This window comes from Oncorhynchus mykiss, chromosome 19 (assembly GCF_057628025.1).
Source record: "Oncorhynchus mykiss isolate SJ-2025 chromosome 19, ASM5762802v1, whole genome shotgun sequence".
In the NCBI taxonomy this organism is placed as follows: domain Eukaryota; kingdom Metazoa; phylum Chordata; class Actinopteri; order Salmoniformes; family Salmonidae; genus Oncorhynchus; species Oncorhynchus mykiss.
Window position 1 is genome coordinate 31,498,807 of NC_143040.1, and position 25,287 is coordinate 31,524,093.

General features: G+C 42.2%; 1 protein-coding gene across 1 annotated transcript in view; it reads left to right on the plus strand.

Annotated features, from left to right (window-relative positions):
• LOC110498672 (FH2 domain-containing protein 1-like) overlaps positions 1-24,923 on the plus strand; it is a 39,790-nt gene extending 14,867 nt beyond the window's left edge. The window contains exons 3-11 of the mRNA XM_021575316.3: positions 1,954-2,056; positions 2,978-3,063; positions 3,735-3,835; positions 6,677-6,747; positions 7,043-7,150; positions 18,091-18,161; positions 21,394-21,511; positions 21,843-22,007; positions 22,298-24,923. Of these exons, the coding sequence (XP_021430991.3) occupies positions 1,954-2,056; positions 2,978-3,063; positions 3,735-3,835; positions 6,677-6,747; positions 7,043-7,150; positions 18,091-18,161; positions 21,394-21,511; positions 21,843-22,007; positions 22,298-24,589 (3,115 nt within the window). The 3' untranslated portion in view covers positions 24,590-24,923. The remainder of the gene's footprint in view (positions 1-1,953; positions 2,057-2,977; positions 3,064-3,734; positions 3,836-6,676; positions 6,748-7,042; positions 7,151-18,090; positions 18,162-21,393; positions 21,512-21,842; positions 22,008-22,297) is intronic.
• The last annotated feature ends 364 nt before the right edge of the window (positions 24,924-25,287 follow it).

Sequence of the window (25,287 nt, forward strand, 5' to 3'; positions counted from 1 at the left end):
CTCGGGTGGTTATTGTCCTTGATGATCTTTTTTTCCTGTGACATCGGGTGTTGTAGGTGTCCTGGACCTTTATTTAACCAGGTAGGCCAGTTGAGAACAAGTTCTCATTAACAACTGCGACCTGGCCAAGATAAAGCAAAGCAGTGCGACACAAACAACAACACAGAGTTTTACACATGGAATAAACAAACGTACAGTCAATAACAATAGAAAAAAAGTCCATATACAGTGTGTGCAAATGGCGTGAGGAGGTAAGGCAATAAATAAGCCATAGTAGCGAAGTAATTACAATTTAGCAAATTAACACTGGAGTGATAGATGTGCAGATGATGATGTGCAAGTAGAAATACTGGTGTGCAAAAGAGCAAAAAAGTAAATTAAAACAATATGGGGATGAGGTAGGTAGATTGGATGGGCTGTGTACAGCTACAGCGATCGGTTAGCTTCTCAGATAGCTGATGTTTAAAGTTAGTGATGGAGATATAAGTCTCCAACTTCAGCGATTTTTGTAATTCATTCCAGTCAGCAGAGAACTGGAAGGAAAGGAGACCAAAGCAGATGTTGGCTTTGGGGATGACCAGTGAGATATACCTGCGTGCTACCGAACCAGGCGGTTGCCGTACCAGGCGGTGATACAGCCCGACAGGATGGCGATAGCTTTGGCTAGCAATATGTCCTACTGTATCTATTACATAAGCAGTCTGGAGTGGCTAATGCTAACTCACTGTGAGTGGTAGACTGGGAGAGAGTTGTAGCTCGGGATTTGCATGCCAGCACAGAGCATGTGCTGTATACACTCAGCTTGTACAACACATTTGACACAATGGGTGTGATTGAACTGATATTTTTGTGATACTACTGGAGAGTTTGTCTGCACAGTTGTGCAGAGAAACTCTCCCTTATATCACAACGGTTTTACATCAGTTTACATCAGAGTGTGTACGGGGCCAGAGGGCTGATCTCATAGGACATTTTGCATGGCTCCCCCTGTAATTTTCATAGCATTTGACTCTTATCACAAGAGCACCTATCAACACTACCTTGTCCACATTGGATTTGGACACTTTCGCTTATGTAACACAGTCGCTAGTGCAGTACAGTATATCGCCATTTTCTTTGCAAGTGGCTAGCATTGCCTCCAGCCATTCTCAGCTAGCATGTTGCTAACAGTAACTCTAACTACTTACAGTATATTATTTGTTATTCATGTCGATGGGAACCTTGAATGCAGAAAATAGGCAGATTGATAATGCTAACTAAGCTAACTAGACATTTGAAACATACATTCTCCCTCTTTCAGTTAATCTCCAATGAGAATATCATATTATCAGTGATTCTCCCGAATTTGAAATGACACAAATTTCCACAGAATTCATTTTTACTGAATTAGCGGCATGTTGTTGCAGTTGCACTGGCTCCCACCGCATCTCCCTGAACCCCTTTCAATTAATGGATTCTCCAGTCCCATGGCTCATAAATCCATATCAGGCCTGGGCATTAGGCTCACTCATCGGAGTGCCTGTGTGAGGAATGACTGGATTTAATGCTATGTGCAAACAGAGAGTGAGAGCCTGTGTGGTTTACCAATGAACTGAACTGACTGTTTCGGTACCACTTAAGCCATTGGGTATAAGGCTTTATAACTTGTTTTGTATGAGCCTTTAGGATGTTCTATTATAAGGTGTATAATATGTTATGTTTCTTTGACCAACGGGTATAATGCTTATAACTTGTTATGAGCGCGTAAGAGCCTCTTAGAACAAGGCTTATAGTGTGTTAAGTCTCATTGCACCAAATTGTCAACTGGCTCAAAATGGCTTTTATTCAGTCAGGATCCTTATGAGATGTTCATAAGATACTATAATACTGTACATGCTTATAACAAATCTTGCCATGCATTATAACCACATTATAATGCACTATAACGGTTATCACTGTGTCCATCTCATCCAGGTCCAATCACTCCATCGTCGAGGACATTCGCCAGGGAGATGGCAAGCTGTACGGAGCTGAACTCCTCAAAGACCTGCTCAAACTCCTGCCCGAGTCTGAAGAGGTGTGTGTGTGTGTGTGTGTGTGTGTGTGTGTGTGTGTGTGTGTGTGTGTGTGTGTGTGTGTGTGTGTGTGTGTGTGTGTGTGTGTGTGTGTGTGTGTGTGTGTGTGTATATATATAATATATGCCATTTAAAATACACTTTAATCTCTTTTAAAGGAGAAAGAGTGAGAGAGAGAGAGAGAGAGGGACAAACACACACACACACTCACACACAATGTACCAGCCAAGCAAGGCACCAATGCACCACAGATACTAGCACAGCCCAGCTTCCATAGGCTTCCTCTATGTCTATGATATAATTAAGCAATAAGGCACGAGGGGGTTGTGGTATATGGCCAATATATCACGGCTAAGGGCTGTTCTTAGGCAAGACGCATCATGGAGTGCCTGGACACAGCCCTTAGCCGTGGTATATTGGCAATATACCACAAACCCCCGTGGTGCCTTATTACTGATCTAAACTGGTTACCAATGTAATTATAGCAGTAAAAACACATGTTTTGGTATACCCGTGGTATACGGTCTGATATACCACAGTTATCAGTCAATCAGCATTCAGGGCTCTAACCACCCAGTTTATAAATACCTTTAAATCATTCTCAAATGGATGGAGCACGATCATTCAATCATTTAATTCAATGACAAACATTTTCTAAGTTACTTTGTACATCACCTTTTTAAGGTACATTTGTGTTGTTGAGGTTAGTTTCTTATGGATTGCACTTATTGGAGCACAAAATAATATTAATAATATTATTACACTTTCATCAAAAGTGACTTACAGTTAGTCATGTGTGCATACATTTGTACATGGGTGGCCCCAGTGGAAATCAAAACCCATGATCCCGACTTTGCAAGCGCCATGCTTTACCAACTGAGCCACACAGGAACATGTTTGTATGTTTATTGTCGTATCCACAGGTAAAGAAACTGAGGGCGTTCAAAGGGGACTCCAGCAAACTGACCCTGGCAGACTCCTTCATGTACCTGTTGATCCAGGTGCCTCGGTAAGCTGCACTCATTGGTATTACAGCTCAGAAACGGATTGGCAATAGGACAGTTTGGACAAATGCTGGTCCATCTTTAGCCTTTTTTTGATGCAGAAGGATCCTTATTTACCTAATAAAGAGGGCCTCAACAAAATAAATGGGCCGGTGTGGGGGCCTCGAGGAAAAAATTTGTGTTAGAAATGCCCGAGACAATTTCTGAACTCACTCCGTCCCTGTTACTGCATGAATCAATCAAATCTTGATTCACTTATCAATCAAATCCGCCATGAGTCTACCTACCTTGCTAGTATTTTTCAGGTACCCACAACTGTTCATTCTGCAATTTAATTTGCTCAAAGGAAAATGCATGGTTATATGCTATAGCATAAATTATGCAGGTTTGAGAAATTGACTGAGTACTTACTTCAATTAAATTAAAAGGGTGTGTAGTATATGGTACTGTACATAAGGTCTATTCTATTTTGCTTCAAGGGCTAAGCTACTGCTGTTTTTCTCCCTGGTAGTTAATTGATCAAGGCCAAGTGTAAATCAGTACCAGATTAGAAGAATGAAAACCAGCAGTGCTTTGGCCCATGAGACTGAGGGCCTGGAGTTGTATAGCAAATTGCACTATTCTGTGCCCTGTGCCAGTGAATCTGACACCCCCTGTTCTCTGTCGCCCCTGCCAGGTTTGAGTTGCGCATCGAAGCCATGGTCCTGCGTGAGGAGTTCTTTCAGTCCTGCGCTGTGATGAGCCATGAGATCGATGTCATCCGCGTGGCCACCAAAGGTAATGATGATGACACACCACTGCCCCACCATCGGCCACTGGCGCTGCCACACATCGTCGACTGGTGACCCAGAGTCACTTCTCTGAGGTGTGACAAGGACCCAGTGTGTATGTGCGGGTGCGTGCATGTTATATGAGCTGGTGCTGTATTTGGACAGATTTAAAAAGTAGATGAGTGATAGCAGCAGGTAAGGGTTGGAACTGGTTCAGGGAACAGAACAGAAAACCGGAAAATAACAAAATTAACAAAAACCTAAACCAACGAAAAAAAGTGCTCTATACTGTTCCTGTCACGTTCGTCATAAGGAGTAGACCAAGATGCAGCATGGTATGTTTCCAACCTTTATTTTGGAACTGAAAACGTCAAAGAACAAAAGAACAAAACGAACAAACGAAACGTGAAGCTAGACTAATGCTCACAGGCAACAATACATAGACAAGATCCCACAAAGCACAATGGGAAATGGCTACCTAAAAATGATCCCCAATCAGAGAGAACGATAAACAGCTGCCTCTGATTGGGAACCATATCAGGCCAACATAGATATACAATTCCCCTAGATAACCCACCCTAAATCACACCCGACCCAACCACAAAAATCGCAACAAAGCTCCTATGCAAAGCCCTCATTCTGTCACTCAGAAACGTATTCCAGAGTCTGCCTGCCAGCTGGAAATCTTTGCCAGTGGGTGTGCGTGTGTGTGTAGGCTACATGCCCCTCCCCTCTGAAGCATAGGTTACTGTAGCCTACTGACGACATTACAAGCGTAATTCAGAAATTAGGCAGAGATGTTAAATTAGAGAAGAATGGATAGACTTTTTCAATGCTTGTTAAGGATACTATAGTTATCAGGTTTCACATTGGATTGATTAGATACAAAAAGTAAGACGCATTTTTAATTCTAGCTAACGTTTGCTCAGGTCCAACTTTAAACCAACTTGGAAGTACAAAGACATTCAAAGTTCCTCCATAGAAGCCGCTCCGTAGGTATAATTCTGTGGACCTAATACAGATAATGCATAACATAAGGTGCCCAGCGCTTCAAGGCAAGCTTCCGCCATCCTCTCTCGTTCTCTCCTCACCCTCAAAATGTCAGTTGCGTCTCGCACCCTACACTGTGACTGGCAGCACAGTGTGTGTGTTTGTCTTTCATTATGATTAAACCATGCTATTATGACAAAATTCTATTTGCTCTTTTAACGACTTTCTTATACAGTTTAAATTGCTTACCTGCTCCACAGCAAGTTTCTCTATCCACACTGATTGGTGAAGTAATTTAATGTCGAGCTAAATGTAAAGAAAAATATTTCAGAGTTTTACAAAGGAACAGAAAGAAAAGATATAAACCAGTACTTTTTGGGGGTTCATACCGGTTCATAACTTTATTTTTCTGGTCAGAACAGTGGAACGGAACAAAATAAATAATGGTTCTGTTCAGAAGTAATCGTCTGAAAAATAATTTTGATCCCAAACCCTGGTTCATGCAGAGGATGTTTTCAGGTTAATGACATAAATGGGGGTTCATGTCTGCAATGAACAGACATGTAAATACAGAGATACAGAGATAGAAAGATACTGAGCTACATACTGTATTTACAGATATATAGAGACATGGATGGATGCACCTGGAGAATTGTTCAGGGGTAGGGATAGTAAACCAAATTTGGTTAATGGTTAATGATTGCAAAGGACAAAACAGACTGTGCTGATGGTGCAGCGGTGTGTCAGTGTTATTATGCTGCAGGGTTTCCATTAAGCTCTGCGTCTTAAACCATTCATATGATCCACAGTCAACTTGTTTTTATCATTTGGCCTCTGAAATATGCAAGTCGTTGACATTTATTGCAGTACAGTTGGGCCTATGCATGATTTGTTGGTATGCAGCTACTGTAGCTAATACATTCAAATGAGCTTGGTAGTGCCTAAAGAGCAGCACCAATTTAGCAAATTATTTGCCCTGATACATTTAGTAAGCTAAACATGTCTTGAGAGTGCAGGCTGCTGTATCATTTGCATTGTGAGGCCTTTTAGGGCATGACGCAGGGTTTTTGAATGATTCATAAAACGGCTTGACACAGATTTTCACCTCTCAGTGAATTTGGGGCTTTACAACACAGGTAGAAGGGACTGAGCCCTGATCTCCAGTGCAGAGTCTTATGTGACACGTGTCGGGAGTGTTATCCTCTCAACCACAGCTCTGCACATTGATGCAACGTTGGAAAAGTTGGTATGAGCCGTCGTTATTTTGTGGGTGTTTTTTGTGTTTACTCCATCTCATCATGAATAGCTTTTGATCTAGGATGTGCAGATACATATGTGATGCATTTTGTTATGCTGTTGTCCATTCGCTATTTAAACAAAGGTCAAGTCACAGACAAGCTACTTCCTGATTGTGATTACTCGTGAAACCAGACTCTTGGTGTGGGCTGATGAGCTGTATTGTACAGTATTTGAAATATCAATAGGCCTACAGTCATGCTGGAATTATGACATCATCTCCATACAGTTATATACCTCAGTTGAAAACTAGCTTGAGTTGTAGTGGAAGTTAATTCCAAACAGAGATGGTGTTTGAATGGGGGGCAGAGCTGGGTTGAAATACTTGTAAAGGATTTCCAAATACTTTGAGCATTTGCTTGAGTCTGCCTGGAGTGCCAGATGGGCGGGGTTTGCAGTTTTGGAACTGTTTTATTAGTTAGCCAGGCAAGGTCAACTAGGCACAGGTAAAGTATTTGAATCGATTTTTGAAGTATCTGAAACCCAGATCTGATGGAGGTTGCTGCTGAATGCTCTGTGAGCTATGGGTTTGTATTGACCCCTCTCTCCTCTCTCTCTGTAGAGCTGATGACTTGTGAGGAACTACACGCCATCCTCCACCTGGTCCTGCAGGCTGGAAACATCATGAACGCTGTAAATCAACGATGCCATTATGTCTCACTCCCTCCCCCCACCCCACCCCTTTCTATTTATCTATCCTCACTCTCTCTTCCTCTCTTTCTCTCTCTCCTCAATCACTCACTCTTTCACTCAGTCGGTCTCTCTCTCTCTGTCCATCAATCTGTGACATCTGTCTCGTTCTCCCCCCCCCCCCCCCCCCATCTCTCCTCTCTCCCTCACTCCTTATCTGTCTGATATGACGATGGCTAAGGTGGGATAATGGCTTTTATTTCACCACTGCCTGTTTATCCTCCTCCCTGTCCCGCAGGGTGGCTACGCGGGCAATGCCGTGGGCTTCAAGCTGTCATCGCTCCTCTCGCTGGCCGACACCAAGGCCAACAAACCTGGCATGAACCTGCTGCATTTTGTGGCTTTGGTGAGTCTGAGAGAGAGATGGGAAGAGACACTGAAGGAGACACACAGGAGGAAACACACAGACTTGCACACACACCACAGGATATTGATGGCACCTTAATTGGGTAGGACGAACTCATAGTAATGGCTGGAATGAAATGAAACGGTATCGAACTCATCAACATGATAAACATGGTTTCCATGTGTTTGATACCATTCCATTCACTCCATTCCAGCCATTATTATAAGCCGTCCTCCCCTCAGCAGCCTCCTGTAAAACACACACACACACACACACACACACACACACACACACACACTGGAGGAGACAGACACACTGGAGGAGACAGACACACTAGAGGAGACAGACACACTAGAGGAGACAGACACACTAGAGGAGACAAACTGACATGCACACACACACACACACACACACACACACACACTGGAGGAGACAGACACACTAGAGGAGACAGACACACTAGAGGAGACAGACACACTAGAGGAGACAAACTGACATGCACACACACACACACACACACACACACACACACACACACACACACACACACACAGGAGAAGACACACATACACACTGTAGGGGAGACCCTGGACGAGACACACAGAGAGGCAGATTAGTGGAGAATCCCTTTGTAAAGCAAGCAGTGTGCAGGAATATCTTCAGGTTTCTTCTGCTGGTCATGCTCACTTTAAAATGAAATGTCACCGATTGGGACTATGAGTCAGTGTTCTGATCCGTGGATCCTTTTGGCATTCTCACAGAGTACAGACACTCCCCACTGGGCACAAACTGGTTGAATCAATGTTGTTTCAACGTTATTTGTCCACATATTGAGACATGGAATCTAGGTGGAAAATACATTGGATTTGCAAAAAGTCATCAACTGTTGTTTTGAGGGTACATTTTAAACCACAGGATTTTCAACATAGTCATAACTTTTATCAAATTCAACCTTGTTCAATTTGTACATTTGAAACAACATCAGATCTTCAACCTTATATCCACTATCAGAAAAAAAACTACAAGCTGATCACCTGATCTATCTACAGCTATGCTTTTGGTCTCTCGTCCAGGATTTTAACCTCTTAGTGATCCCTTCACGCGCCAATCCCTTTAGCGGGATCGATTTGACAACATCCAGTGAAATTGCAGAGCGCCAAATTCAAATTACAGGAATATCAATATTCAACATTCACGAAAATATAAGTGTAATACATCAAAATAAAGCTTAACTTCTTGTTAATCCAGCCGCTGTGTCAGATTTCAAAAAGGCTTTACGGCGAAAGCAGACCATGCGATTATCACATGAAAATAATTTTTCAACCAGGCAGGTGCGACACAAAAGTCAGAAATAATGATGTAATAAATGCCTTACCTTTGAAGATCTTCTTCTTTTTGCAATCCCAAATGTCTCAGAGACACAACGAATGATCGTTTTGTTTGATAAATTCCTTCTTTATATCCCCAAAATGTCAATTTATTTGGCTCGTTTGATTCAGAAATACACCAGTTCCAACTCGCCCAACATGACTACAAAGTATCTAATAAGTTACCTGTAAACTTGGTCCAACACATTTCAAACAACGTTCCTAATCCAACTTCAGGTATCCTAAAATGTAAATAATCGATAAAATTTAAGATGGGATAAACTGTTTCTAATACCGGATAAAAACAACGTGAAGCGAGTTCCTGTTCACGAGCACCTAAATAGTAGGGAACTTCAGAGTGACACATGGAATGAATAGCACTACTTCTTCATTTCTCAAAAGAAAAACATCGACCAATTTCTAAAGACTATTGACATCTAGTGGAAGCCATAAGAACTGCAGCCAGGTTCCTCATAAATAGGGTTTTCCATTGTAAACTATTGTGAAATCCTATGACTGTAATTTGTTTTCTTCCCTGGATGGTTTGTCCTCGGGGTTTAGCCTGCCAAATCAGTTCTGTTATATTCAGACATTATTCTAACAGTTTTAGAAACGTTAGAGTTTTCTATCCAAATCTACCAATTATATGCATATCCTAGCTTCTGGGTCTGAGTAAGAGGCAGTTTACTTTGGCACGATTTTCATCCGGAAAAGTTAAGCTCTACTTAACTTTAGAATATGTCACTGACTAATACCAATTTGTTATTGTGAGAATGATTATTGAGCGATCTCTTAATAACTAAATAGATTCACTGTTGTTATCACAGTAATTTCAAGAAATGGGTTTAACAGAACAAATTTAAGCATACTTTATATGCCATATATCATCAATGATACTATTTAGGCCTATATTTAGCCTTTTATTATTAATATTATAAATATTATTATTGTTATAGAATTTGCAAAGTCATCTACAAAACTTTATTTAAAGTGTGTTTAAAGTTTGATTTGATTCACGTCTCCATTTCAGCCAAACATCTAACTTAAAAGAATAGAACTAAATTAAATTAAATAAAACAGTAAATGCATTTTAAATAAAGTTTGATTTGATTTTGTCATGATCTTTAACTTATATTTTTGATTGAGATGGAACAGTTATTTCAACATATCAATTGTTAACTTGTTGATAAACTGGAATTAAAGTCAGACGAAGTCAATGGTACAAAATATACAATTCACAATTCAATATCACTTTTGCAATGCACTTTTTCCTATTAACTTGTCCACAAGTTAACAAATTATATGTTGGATTCACATCTCCAACTAAACCAAAAATATAATTTCAAGAATAGGATTAAATTTGTGCCTCAGATTAAACTATCTAAGCATTAGATACAGCTCCTTTAAATGTTGATATTTGTATTACAAATATAACTTTTGTAATACAGTTAATAGCCTAAAGTTAGACTATTTTACAAACTAATGTGACAGTATTTATTCAACCTTAAAATTAGTAACACATCCAGAGCCACTTATTGTGGTTCCTGTAACTATAAAGATCTTCTTCTGTAATCATAGAAAGCATGCATGTTCAAGATAGTATGCAAAGGTTGCAGGTCTGTGGAGATCTTCACAGTTGTTATAATAATCTGTGCAGAATATTAAACAGCATTGATTACTTGTACTTTTAATGTAATCTCAACTACAATACAGGTAATTCAGGGTTCACAGTGAAGCACACTGAAACTAGAGGCCATGAGTAAAGAATGGCTGAGTTATTGATAAATTAGATTTATGTGTCCATTTAAATAATTTGTAAATCCACTCCACAATGGCCTATCAACTTGAAACCGTTTAAGTTCGTCAGAGACATTACCATGATGAACCATGTCTGGCATTGATATCCTAAAAAATAAGGAAACTATTAACAATTTACTTTTGTTACGCTAATGCTTAAAATAAGTATAAAGAATCTTCTCATGGACTAAAAGTCAGATTCACTACAAATTTGGTTTTTGGTCATAATAGTCCCTACGTTGATGCATTCAAAGATGTCCACACTATACCAGTAGGTGCATATTAGCACATGCACTAATATGCTACAATTTGCTGAATGTACACACCAAATGTGGAATATAGGCCTATTGTACATGTCTTAATTTAGTTCAAAATCTAAGGGATTGGCCAAAACATGGCTAAGTTATTGACAAATAAAACAATGTAAATCGACTCCACAGTGGCTTATCAACTTGAAACGTATCATTGCTATCATGGCCATCCCTAAAATGAACCATACTGAATGTGGTATTGATATTTCAAAAAACAAGGAAACTATTAAAACTTCTTAGGGCTAGGCCCTTTTTTTTTCTCAATTTCCGCCTGAATGACGTGCCCAAAGTAAACTGTCTGCTGCTCAGGCCCTGAAGCCAGGATATGCATATAATTGGTACCATTGGAAATAAAACACTTTAAAGTTTGTAGAAATGATCAAATAATGTAGGAGAATATAACACAATAGATATGGTAGGAGAAAATCCAAAGAAAAACCAACTGGAATTTTTTGTTATTGTTGAGAGACCATCCTCTTAGAATGGCAAGTATAAGTTCATATTGAAAATTAGCTCCCTGGATGCAATTCCTATGGCTTCCACAGGAATGTCAGCAGTCTATGTCAGCAGTCTATGTTCAAGGTTTTAGGCTTGTAACTTCAAAAACGAATAAGAAATATCAGTTTTAGTACAGGGATACAGTCTTGGAAATTCGTGTTTGTGCGCCATGAAGACAGGACACACCTGCTAAAATGAGTTTCCTATTGAACATACGTCTTTTTGTAAGCAATATTATAGTTTGATTACATTTTAGGGTATCTGAGAAGTAAATAGAAACTTATTTTGACTGGTTGAAACAAAGTTTAGGGGTAGATTTTCGGATTCCTTTCTCTGCATGTTGAACGAGTGGATTACTCAAATCGATGGCGCCAACTAAACAGATTTTTTGGGATATAAAAAAAATGTTTATCTAACAAAATGACAATACATGTTATAGCTGGGACCCTTTGGATGAAAAATCAGAGGAAGATTTTCAAAAAGTAAGTGAATATTTAATCGCTATTTGTGAATTTATGAAACCTGTGCCGGTGGAAATATATTTTGATGTGGGGCGCCGTCCTCAAACGATCGCATGGCATGTTTTCGCTGTAATAGCTACTGTAAATCGGACAGTGCAGTTAGATTAACAAGAATTTTATCTTTCAACCGATAGAAGACACTTATATGTACCTAAATGTTTCAAATCCATACTTTTTATGATTATTTATTAGAATTGCACGCCCTCCAGTTTAACCGGAAGTTGTCCCGCTAGCTGGATGCCTAGCCCTAAAAGATTTTAACAACTCATTCTTTGCATGTGTAACACTAATGCTCAAAATCATCTGCATTTACCTTATCCTCATGAAAAATGTCAGAATCACTTCAGATGTTGTATTTAGACTCATTACATCAGTCTTTAATGGTTTTTGAGACCTTTGTGCCTATAGATGCATGTTAGCACATATGCTAATGCTACAAATATGCTAATGCTACAAATACTTTGGAAACATTTTATTAAAAAAAATATTTTTTGCATTATCCTATTTGCTATAGTACACCTATAGGTACAATGGAGCCATATTTGAATGCAGCAACACGTTTTTAAGTCAGATTGACTCAATATTTGGTATATAGACTCCATGAATTAGCCTCTAATGAATTTTAGATTTATAAGGTGCTGCATTCAAAGTCGGCCACGGTACACCACTAGATTGCACCATATCACACCAGGGCTATAAGAACTGAACCGATGGACATGGGGCCATGAAATGTGTCATGTAGATCTTATATGAATATAAAGTCACTGCAACCTTAGATGGGTGCACCAGACGAATTGATGGCACTATAGATGTCATTGGCACTAGTGGCACCATAGGGATACTAGAGTAATTACTATTGATCAAATGGACTTTGTCTCATGCAAATGAGTGTTAGGTTTAAATTATGCAGGCGAACAATGTGATGTAATTGTGATAAGTATATCTGTATAATCACACATAGTTGCCCTTTTATGTAGTCTGAACTTGAAAAGTGGCTATTTTATTTGGGTCCTGCCGCTTGCGCAGTCAGCGTATTACATCTGTGAGAGTGTATTGAAGTATTTTGGAATGCTAATGTGGAGTGTACCAACTGAGATTTAAATAATTTACAAAAACAGATTGAATTTTTTTTATTTAACCTTTATTTAACTAGGCAAGTCAGTTAATAACAAATGCTTATTTACAATCACGGCCTACCCCGGACGACACCGGGCCAATTGTGCACCGCCCTATGGGACTCCCAATCACGTCTGGACATCCTGGAATCAAACCAAGGACTGTAGTGACACCTCTTGCACTGAGATGCAGCGCCTTAGACTGCTGCTCCTCTCTGGAGCCCCAGAATTCAAAGATGACCACAATATACCAATAAACACAAATCTAAACCATTAGTCAAATTGACCCCAGAATTGGTTTATAAACTCAATACATTAAGTAAGGACTTTAAGAATGATTACCTGCTGGATTCAAAGGTAACCAACTTACAGCACGAGACAAAACTTCACTTTTGGTATTGAAAGATAAACATGGTAATGCTTTCACGGATTGCACGTAAATGAATAAAGTCACATGATATAGTGCTTGCTTTGCTATCCAACTGATCTCGTGTCCTTTCTGTCATCCTGTAAACCCTGTTGCTCACAGCTATATATTGGTTTTGCTATTAGATTAAGCACAGTGAGAACACATTAAGTTGTTGTACACTGAGTATACAAAACATTAAGGACACCTGCTCTTTCAATGTCACAGACTGACCAGGTGAATCCAGGTGAAAGCTATGATCCCTTATTGAAGGTATTCCTAAAGTTTGTTTGTAAGGGAACACCCCCCTGAAATGTACAAAAATGAATGGGAACATATTGGTACCGTACGAAACATATACACGGTGTCCAATACCACTCAATTGGACGTTGTTTCATTCAAAGTTGATTGCAAATGCCATATGGCAAATGCCAAGTGTAACTGCAAAAATCCAATAGATGGCGAATGCGCTCCACTGTAATTTTTCATATTGCAAATGTGACACAAGGCAAGACCCAAGTGTAAAAATTTGAACATTTTGTCAAAACTTATCGCCCCCTTAAAAAAGTGCTTTCTGGACCGTTTTACGAAATTCTTTTGATTTTTTGTTGTCAATTAAACATGTACAGTATAAGAACTGTATGAACATACTTTTGTCAAAGTTTATTATCATAATTTTTTTTTTTTACTTGTCCATAAGGCATACAGTGGGGAGAACAAGTATTTGATATACTGCCGATTTTGCAGGTTTCCCTACTTACAAAGCATGTAGAGGTCTGTAATTTTTATCATAGGTGCACTTCAACTGTGAGAGACAGAATCTAAAACAAAAATCCAGAAAATCACATTGTATGATTTCTAAGTAATTCATTTGCATTTTATTGCATGACATAAGTATTTGATCATCTACCAGCCAGTAAAAATTCCGGCTCTCACAGACCTGTTAGTTTTTCTTTAAGAAGCCCTCCTGTTCTCCACTCATTACCTGTATTAAAGACACCTGTCCACACACTCAATCAAACAGACTCCAACCTCTCCACAATGGCCAAGACTCAAACAGACTCCAACCTCTCCACAATGGCCAAGACCAGAGAGCTGTGTGAGGACATCAGGAATAAAATTGTAGACCTGCACAAGCTTTTTGGTCTAAACTCCACTCGCCGTGTTTGGAGGAAGAAGAAGGATGAGTACAACCCCAAGAACACCATCCCAACCGTGAAGCATGGAGGTGGAAACATCATTCTTTGGGCATGCTTTTCTGCACCGTATTGAGGGGAGGATGGATGGGGCCATGTATCGCGAGATCTTGGCCAACAACCTCCTTCCCTCAGTAAGAGCATTGAAGATGGGTCGTGGCTGGGTCTTCCAGCATGACAATGACCCGAAACACACAGCGAGGGCAACTAAGGAGTGGCTCCGTAAGAAGCCTCTCAAGGTCCTGGAGTGGCCTAGCTAGTCTCCAGACCTGAACCCAGTAGAACATCTTTGGAGGGAGCTGGAAGTCCATATTGCCCAGCGACAGCCCCGAAACCTGAAGGATCTGGAGAAGGTCTGTAATGAAGGAGTGGGCCAAAATCCCTGCTGCTGTGTGGGCAAACCTGGTCAAGAACTACAGGAAACGTATGATCTCCGTAATTGCAAACAAAGGTTTCTGTACCAAATATTAAGTTCTGCTTTTCTGATGTATCAAATACTTAGGTCATGCAATAAAATGCAAATGAATTACTTAAAAATCATACAATGTGATTTTCTGTATTTTTGTTTTAGATTCCGTCTCTCACAGTTGAAGTGTACCTATGTTACAAATGACAGACCTGCTTTGTAAGTAGAAACATTTGCAAAATCGGCAGTGTATCAAATACTTGTTCTCCCCACTGTATGTTTTGTCCATTTGCTAATATGATTTCATAGGAAGTCAGTCAAAAGTCACTTTAAAAAATTTTGGGGGGCGAAATGCCATAAGAAATCTCCAAATGCAATAATGAAAGATTTGAAAGTGCCAAATCAGGATGTTATGTCCATTTGCCATGTACGATCAATGGCAGTTGGTTTACAAACCCAAAAGTCAGTGAACCATGTCCAAAAGGCATTTATACTGCCAAAATTATATATAGCACTATGTTAAGCCATGAATCAACCTAGATGGTCTATTTGTCATGTATGATGAGGGAGAAGTGGGACTGTTGTTTTTTAACGATTTTTTAAAACATTTCCAAAATGACAAGGGGCACGGGTGGGGGGTGCTCCCTACCCAACCATGGACCCCTTGCTACCCCGTAATGGCATTAAAAACCATTTTAAAAATGTGCGCCTGGTAACCCGTTCCAATCACCAGGTGCACGGCTGTGCATTTGCAATATGTTTCAATGTGCATTTACCATCACAAATTTGACATGCTCAAAAATTCTGCGGAAATGCAAAATTGACTGACCTGATGAACTCGGGATGGCCGGGCAGTGATAGTGGTTCCTCTCCATCGCTCGTTGTGTTGATTGAATCATGTCCATTTGGTGATGTTTTTTCACTGTTGAATCATATTGCAAATGCCCTGTGCATTTGCAATATGTTTCAATGGGCATTTACCATCACTAATTTGACATGCTCAAAAAAACTGCAGGAATGCGAAATTGACTGGCCCGATGAACTCGGGATGGCCAGGCAGTGATTTTGGTGATTCTTAAGTGATTCTTAAGTGATTCTTAAGAACTGACCGATTTACACAGGGTTGAATGCACTATTTATCACAAACTGCTGGTTGGAGATGGAAAAACACTTTTAGGGTGATTTTAACCACTTCCGGTTGCTCCAGGAAGCTTAGAATCAACACAGGTAGACCTCATAGGGCCTGATGGATTGTCATCGAAGACAGGTTCATAAGACATTCATAACCCACATAGGCTTCAGGTTGAATTTAGGGGTGCAGGCAATATATTCCTATGGTGAGAGAAGTTATTGAAAACTGTTTGATGTAAAGACCTTCTTTTAACTGTTAAGGGTTAATGCCACATGGTCACGGTTAGGCTTGCACAGATCGGGAGGACCTCAGGAATGTTCCTGAGGTCTAATTGTGGTTCTAAACCTAACTGTTCTCCCGCTGTCACCCAAAGGCACCAGCAATTTAGGGACAGGCTTCATTATGGGCCTACTTTTTTCATGGTCGCTGAGCTCAGACCGAGCAAGCTACGGTCTAGTGGGGCATCTCGTTGAACTCGGCACAGCCGAGAGATTATGATAATGACATTGCAGGCTCTGAGTGTCTTTAAGCACCGCACTTTGTCACTCCATCCTTGCTGTGTGTGTGTGTGTGTGTGTGTGTGTGTGTGTGTGTGTGTGTGTGTGTGTGTGAGAGAGAGAGAGAGAGAGAGAGAGAGAGAGAGAGAGAGAGAGAGAGAGCTTTTCTTTGACATCTGTTGGGAGAAATTACTGACTTACAGTTCATGAGGGTTACCTAATCACACATATGAAGTTTTGAAAAGATCTGACTTTTCTAACCCTTCGAAACAGCACCTATGACACCATTTTAAGGCACTTCCGGTTTACACAGGAAGCACATATCCTCCTTGGGGTAGGCACTTATAGAATTTTGAGTTTTTAAGTCTTTATGTTCAGAACTGGCTTATTTACAGAGGGTTGAATGAGTGTGTGTTATTTCAGAAAATCACAGAAATCTCACAGAACTCCGAAACACACTTCAAAAAGATTCGTCTGAACACGCTGCAACTGGATCTGTAACTTTAAAAAAAATAAACCTTTTTTTGAACATCACCAATTGTACATTGTACGATTTTTCTTAAATTACAATAGATAAATGGCTGGTTCTTTTTTTCCTGACACCGTAGGTTCATTTACTTTGACGTGAAGCAATGAAATTATTGCTCTATTTTCGTTTTTGACATTTAATCCCAGAAAAATGGCCATAACTCAAAAAACGTTGAGGCCTCGACGCCATCTTGTTTAGGGCCAACTGCCCATTATGCCAAACCTATGCTCACCAAGTTTCGTCTACCAAGTCTTTTCCGTTTAGGACAAAAGGCCACGTCGTGATTGGTGATGTTTTGTACATTTGCAATATGATTCCATTTGCACTCTTGTGGGATTTACCTTGACAGCGGAAAAATGACCAAAATTTGATAAAACGAAAACCGAATGTCCGAGAGACTTCGTTTGATGACTTCCTGGAAGATCCGGCCCTGCTGCACGGCCCGCCGCAGTCCGCAAATTTTAGAAACGTTAGTAAGGGACTGTACATTTGCAATGTGGACTTTCTTACCATATGGTGAATGTCAAAATGTTCCATTAAGGTATGTTATACTCAGTGTATGGACACAAAACATCTGACATTGTATTCTCATTTGATAACACATTTAGATGACAACTAAACCAAACATCAGACATTGTTTTTTCATTGGAATTTGGTTTTGCTTTTAGAAGGTTGAAAGCATAGTGACACATTGGGAATTTAACAAACTTCTGGCTGTCTTTTGAGTGGGTCAATAAAGGTTTCTCATTGATCAACGTCTCAACCGAATATTACCAACATTTCCACGTTTAAATGACGTGGTGTGCCCAGTGGGTCAGAATTCAGTAGTTTATTTGAATTAGGTTGTTAGAATTTGAAATGTGTGAATACGTCTTTTTTGACACAGAAAAAGGAGAGGCTTTCCACAGATGCCTTTTAGACGGCAGAGAAGTTGTCACCCGTAAATATTCCATGACATCGATGTTTGAGTAAACAGAGACTAAATGAAAGAAATGTTGAATATTGCAGGATGGCAGATGTTAAGGAGTTGAGTTCCACCATCTGTATGTATTTTCAAGCTTTTTTCAAGCTTTCAGATTGGAAATTACAAGCGGGATATGGGTGTACATAAAACATAATAAAGCATTATACAAGGCTAATCGTAATTCCTTTTCTATCTACTCAGGAGGCACAGAAGAAGGACGAGAAGCTGCTGAAGTTCCCTGAGAAACTTCAGGACATCCAGAGCGCTTCCAGGTAAATAGTCCTTCATTATGCGGTCTTCATGATGTCGGAAACAAACTGGGAATAAGTCGTTTGAACAGTCCTCCAACTCATAATTTCCATAAATTCAAGACACTCGGGTGTCAAATATGTGCCGCAACTACAACGTCACCTTTTCAGGAAATTATTTAGAAGACAGCATTTTCAGCAGTTAAATGCAACAACAATACATTATTTATCAAAATCAATCAAAAAAAGAAACATCCTCTCACTGTCAAGTGCGTTTATTTTCAGCAAACTTAACATGTGTAAATATTTGTATGAACATAACAAGATTCAGCAACTGAGACATAAACTGAACAAGTTCCACAGACATGTGACTAACAGAACTAGAATAATGTGTCCTTGAACAAAGGGGAGGGCTCAAAATCAAAGTAACAGTCAGTTGCTGGTGTGGCCACCGGCTGCATTAAGTACTGCTCCTCATGGACTGCACCAGATTTGACAGTTCTTGCTGTGAGATGTTACCCCACTCTTCCACCAAGGCACCTGCAAGTTCCCTGATATTTCTTGGGGGAATGGCCCTAGCCCTCACCCTCCGATCCAACAGGTCCCAGACGTGCTCAATGGGATTGAGATCCGGGCCCTTCACTGGCCATGGCAGAACATTGACATTCCTGTCTTGCAGGAAATCAAACACAGAACGAGCAGTATGGCTGGTGGCATTGTCATGCTGGAGGGTCATGTCAGGATGAGCCTGCAGGAAGGGTACCACATGAGGTAGGAGGATGTCTTCCCTGTAACGCACAGCATTGAGATTGCCTGCAATGACAACAAGCTCAGTCCGATGATGCTGTGACACACCACCCCAGACCATGAACAACACTCCACCTCCAAAACGATCCCGCTCCAGATTACAGGTCTCAGTGTAACACTCATTCCTTCGAAGATAAACGCAAATCCGACCATCACCCCTGGTGAGACGAAACCGTGACTCGTCAGTGAAGAGCACTTTTTGCCAGTCCTGTCTGGTCCAGCGACGGTGGTTTTGTGCCCATAAGCGACGTTGTTGCCGGTGAGGTCTGGTGAGGACCTGCCTTACAACAAGCCTACAAACCCTCGGTCCAGCCCCTCTCTCACCTGGTGTAACTCGGGAAGTTGTTGTTGCCATCCTGTACCTGTCCCGCAGGTGTGATGTTCAGATGTACCGATCCTGTGCAGGTGTTGTTACATGTGGTCTGCCACTGCGAGGACGATCAGCTGTCCGTCTCCCTGTAGCGCTGTCTTAGGCGTCTCACAGTACGGACATTACAATGTATTGCCCTGGCCACATCTGCAGTCCTCATGCCTCCTTGCATCATGCCTAAGGCACGTTCACACAGATGAGCAGGGACACTGGGCATCTTTCTTTTGGTGTTTTTCAGAGTCAGTAGAAAGGCCTTTTTAGTGTCCTAAGTTTATTTATTTTATTTTATTTTTTTGCTGAATTTATTTATACTGTTTTTGAACACTGTAATTTGATTTTGACCATAATAACTGTAGTTTATGGTTAACATACCTAGTTAGCCGTTAGCCAATTGGCATTTTCAATGACTTCAAAGTACGTGAATACATACAACTTAATGCTCAGAGTTTGTAAGTTTTGTTTCAAAACACTCTGACGTCAAGGACACAGCATTTGCACTGCTTTCCTTTGACAGGAGTTTTAGAACTAGTTCACCTAGAAGACGCCCAGTCAATTTCACACCCATTATCTATGAATGCCCTATACTGTATAAGGACTTTGAATGGGCTCTTTTCACAATCAATATCACTAACTCAGTTCCTGGGATGCTATGTGTAGCCTATAGGTTCTTGCTTCAGCCACTGTTCTTAGAGAGCATTAGCACGATTATTTCCCTCCATTAGACCTATCTGTATATGTTGCCTTTATATGACTACTACTGGAGGATGGTTTGTGCTTAAAGCTGCAGTCTGGTAACATTTCTGCTGCCCCACCCACAACATTTCTGCTGCCCCAGCCACATCCCTTAGCCGTTTACCTGCAGAGAGCTGGGACCAAAGTAACAAAGCCTACCATCAGTAACACACTACACCGCCAGGGACTCAAATCCTGCAGTGCCAGACGTGTCCCCCTGCTTAAGCCAGTACATGTCCAGGCCCGTCTGAAGTTTGCTAGAGAGCATTTGGATGATCCACAAGAAGATTGGGAGAATGTCATATGGTCAGATGAAACCAAAATATATTTTTTCCGTAAAAACTCAACTCGTCGTGTTTGGAGGACAAAGAATGCTGAGTTGCATCCAAAGAACACCATACCTACTGTGAAGCATGGGGGTGGAAACATCATGCTTTGGGGCTGTTTTTCTGCAAAGGGACCAGGACGACTGATCCGTGTAAAGGAAAGAATGAATGGGGCCATGTATCGTGAGATTTTGAGTGAAAACCTCCTTCCATCATCAAGGGCATTGAAGATGAAACGTGGCTGGGTCTTTCAGCATGACAATGATCCCAAACACACCGCCCGGGCAACGAAGGAGTGGCGTCGTAAGAAGCATTTCAAGGTCCTGGAGTGGCCTAGCCAATCTCCAGATCTCAACCCCATAGAAAATCTTTGGAGGGAGTTGAAAGTCCGTGTTGCCCAGCAACAGCCCCAAAACATCACTGCTCTAGAGGAGATCTGCATGGAGGAATGGGCCAAAATACCAGCAACAGTGTGTGAAAACCTTGTGAAGACATACAGAAAACGTGTCACCCCTGTCATTGCCAACAAAGGGTATATAAACAAAGTATTGAGATAAACTTTTGTTATTGACCAAATTCTTATTTTCCACCATAATTTGCAAATAAATTCATTAAAAATCCTACAATGTGATTTTGTGGATTTTTTTTCTCATTTTGTCTGACATAGTTGAAGTGTACCTATGATGAAAATTACAGGCCTCTCTCATCTTTTTAAGTGGGAGAACTTGCACAATTGGTGGCTGACTAAATACTTTTTTGCCCCACTGTGTGTGTGTGTGTGTGTGTGTGTGTGTGTGTGTGTGTGTGTGTGTGTGTGTGTGTGTGTGTGTGTGTGTGTGTGTGTGTGTGTGTGTGTGTGTATATATATAATATATGCCATTTAAAATACACTTTAATCTATTTTATGGGTGGTCACAGCAGGAATCAAACACACAACCCTGATGTTGCGAGTGCCACGCTCTACCAACTGAGCCACACAATGTATTTTAACAGCCTTTGGATGATTTGCATATCCCCGCAGAATATCAGTGGAAAACATTGAGTTGGAGTTCTCGTCTCTCTACGTCAGGACCAGATCCCTGGAGGAGAAGGTCCAGAGTGACCCAGAGCTCCTGGAGCAGCTGAATCCCTTCCTGCAGGTGGCAGCACATTTAGTCAGAATCTAATTTAGGAATTCTGCCCTGTGAATGCTGATTACGGTGCATGAGGGCGGCACACAGTGAAGGCATCCTTAGCCAGTTGTGGTATATAAGGGGATCCTAGGGTGACTGTAAAAAAGAAATGTATATCACTATGGTCTCAATTGGAAGAACACCCTATAAGCATAAGAAAATATTGCTAATATCCTAAATCCCTGATATACGGTATCACCAAGCCCCCTGTTTTTGGTATATTTTGATGGTAATAATATGTTATAATTCTTTTATATCTTATCTGTGTCTGTCATCCATTGTCTGCCATCCCCAACAGTGCTCCACAAGGACACTCCTGGACCTGAAGAGGTGTAGGCTGGACCTGCGGAAGGAGGGTAAATCGCTTATTGACTTCTTCTGTGAAGACAAGGACACCTTCATGCTGGATGAGTGCTTCCGCATCTTACAGGACTTCTGTCTCAAGTTCAAAAAGGCTGTCAAGGTGAGGTCTTTTCTTTAAATATTTCAATTTAAAATCTTAAGTCTCTACTAAGTAGTTTCAGATAAGTAATGTAACACATTCTCTATCTAACCTACAAATGCACACTTACATTAACCTGCACTGCATTTCCTGAAGTAACAAAACTAATAAACTCTTCAAAAGGACATACTGATGTAGATGTATGTAAACATATAACAAAATGTGGAAAAAGTCAAGGGGTCTGAATACTTTCCGAAGACACTGTACACAATATGTTATTTATTAGCCCGTCCTTTCGCTGTCTCCGTCAGGATAACCGGGAGCGGGAGCATAAAGAGGCGGCCAGGCAGCGGCGTCTCAGAGAGCTGGAGGAGAAGCGCTTTGCCTGGAATGCCGACCAGCAGCAGGCTGCTGGCGCAGGTAATGGCGGCTTCGGCCGCAGCAGCAGCGAGAACGACATGGATATGCTCACCAAGGAGGGCCTCCTGGACTTCCTCCAGCAGCGTCCCGCCAGCCCCCACAGCCCCCTGGGTCGTTCAGCCAGCGCCCGTCGCCACCGCCACACCGTGGCCGCCATGGCCGACCGCGAGCTTAACGAATACCTGGAGCTGTTCGGCAGTGACACGGCACTACCAGCTGACTATGCCAACAAGTTCAACAGCCTGCCGCGCTCCGGCCGCACCCTCCATCGGAGAACCGCCCCCTGTCTTGTGTCCCAGGATGACAACCACAAGCTGGGGAATGGGCAGCAGGTGCTGGCCACGTCACACCGGGCTGAGACGGAGCCCATCAGCCCCTTGGCCATGTACTCTTTCACAGGCTTTAATGCCAACGAGGAACCGTATAACAATAATAACAATTACACGACCGTGTCCGAGGGGAGCTATCTGCCTCGCTCATGTCAGAACCGTAACGTCTTTCAGAAGACGCCCAACCCCGGAGCGAGCGTCACGGCACACATGAACGTCAGCGTGGAGAGGCACACTCTAGTCCTGGGAATTCAACAGTTTGACCTCCCCAGTCCGAACAATAACACAAATCAAATGCACTTCGTTGACCACAAAGACTTGGTGGTAGCGGACTTGGAAATGAAGACGGAATCTCCAAAGACACTCCTTTTGAATACCCCTCCTCCTTGTCCAAAGAGTTTGGAAAGAGGACCAGAGCCTGTGGCGTGGGGAGGTAAAATGCCGTCCTCTCAGTTTGTGGTTGGCTCGCTTCAGAAGGAGGAAGAGGAGGAAAGCAGCATCGTCTCCTCAACCACCTGTGATATGCCCCTCCCTCTTGACCCCTCTGTATCCAATAAGAAACCGGTGTTCTACATCTTAGACTGCACAGAAACGGACTGCTCCGTAGCGCTTGACTACTCTGACATCGAAAGCTCGCCTCTAATGAGGGAAGGATTGGTTCCTGATGTAAAAAACACTGACTGCAACAACATCCAGGGGAACCTTCGAGACCCCAGCTCACTATCCTCCAACTCCAACTTTGATTCCACATCCAAAAACGATCAGTCCGTCTCTGCCTCCACAAATGAGCTGTCGGTGTCAAAGTCCACAGACGAACGTGCCCCATCCGTTGGCTCACTCGTCACCACGGAAGAGGGGGACACAGATAGCTGGGACACGGCAGAGGCTAGGCAGGTGGGCGAGAAAGCTGTACAGACATATAGCCATAAACCAACAAACACCAAGACCAAGAATGTGTCAAAAGTTTCCAAAAACAGCAAAGTGGGTTGCGGCGTCAGGATATTGAACACCACTGAGAACCACGGCATGCGGAAGGTGGTGCCCATCACCAAGCTAAGCCGGACTGGCCATAATGCCAGGCGGGTGGAGAGACGCGCCGGGGGCCATGAGGGTGCCAGGCAGCCGCTCATCGACAAGAGCACCCCAGCCAGGGAGAGGGGTGAGAAGACCGGTTGGCCCGCCCGCCACTCCAGCTTGCCCCCAGAGACCAAATCCCAGGGGAATGCTGGCTTCTCTGGCTGGGCACGTGACCTCAACCTGCGAAAGCCCTCCTTCCGCAAGCCCAGCGCCAAGCCGCTGAGGAACCTGTCCAAGGCACCGCCGGAGGAGAAGATGTGCCGCTCCACCATGAGAGCCCTGGCTGCTCAGGCCCAAGGTCAGGTTAGGACACCCTCTGAGGCTGGCGCTCCCGAGACACCTACTCACAGCTCCAAAACCCCATCAGCCACCCTGCCTGGCTGGGCACGCAACACTGTGGCCTCCTCCTCTCGGACCACCAAGAAGGAACTCGCTCCAACCCTCTCCAACCCCCCGACCCCCTCCAGGAGCCCCTCTCTCCTGTCCCGGAGCAGCTCCCAGAGTCAAGCACCCGCTCGGCCTCAAGCCGCTGCCACAACCACACCTCCTGCCAAAGGGGGGCAGCATTCACCCCGGGGGGAGGAGAAGGAAAAGGCCCAAGGGGGTGGTCTGCAGAGGGTGCAGAGCGTCAGGGCATCAAGCCGGGCGAGCACTCAGCGTAGCGACACCCCCCCATCGCCGCCCACCCGTGGGCGCTCACGCAAGAGCAGCAGCTTCTCCGAAAAATCTGTCCAATCCACTACGTCATGTAGGACCATCAAGCCCACCTGGAAGTAGAACTCAAATATAGTGGAACTTGATTGGAGCAAGAGAGGAAGAAATGTACTATGGTTTTCCCCACATACTGTAGACTGACATTTTGTGTCCTCTTTCATTAGCTACTCTAAGACATCCCACCTCATCCATATCAAGTCATTATACAGGGCTTCGTCAACACGTATTGTATGAACTGCAAAAATATATAATGCACTGTATAAGATTATTTCTTCATGAGCCCACGTTTGTTTTTGAGCATTCTTCACGGGGAGACAGAACTGACAAATGGCAAAATCCCCCTTTTTTCCTTCTTTGCCTGCGTTGTGGTCTTAAACTCTATTTAATAAGGTATGTCAAAAAAGAAGAAGAATTATTATGCTTTAGTTTTACAACCCATTTTAAGATGGTGTTTACATGGTATTTACTTAAAAACGATGTGGTAGTAACAATGGATATTTTCTGGTACTCACCTCAAAGAATTCAACACTATTGGTAATTTACTGTTACCAAATGGCACATAGCGACACGTGTGTCAACGCATCTCGTGTGATTACTATGCAATTATTAGATAATTACCATTTAAACAAGTACTTTCTAGGTAACTACCTGGTAAACAATGACTGTAAAATGAAGTGTTACTGAAAACCCACTACTGAACATGCTTGAATGCTGCTAATTAGCTTTGACAATTTGGGGACTGTGTTAGTGTCTTCATTCAG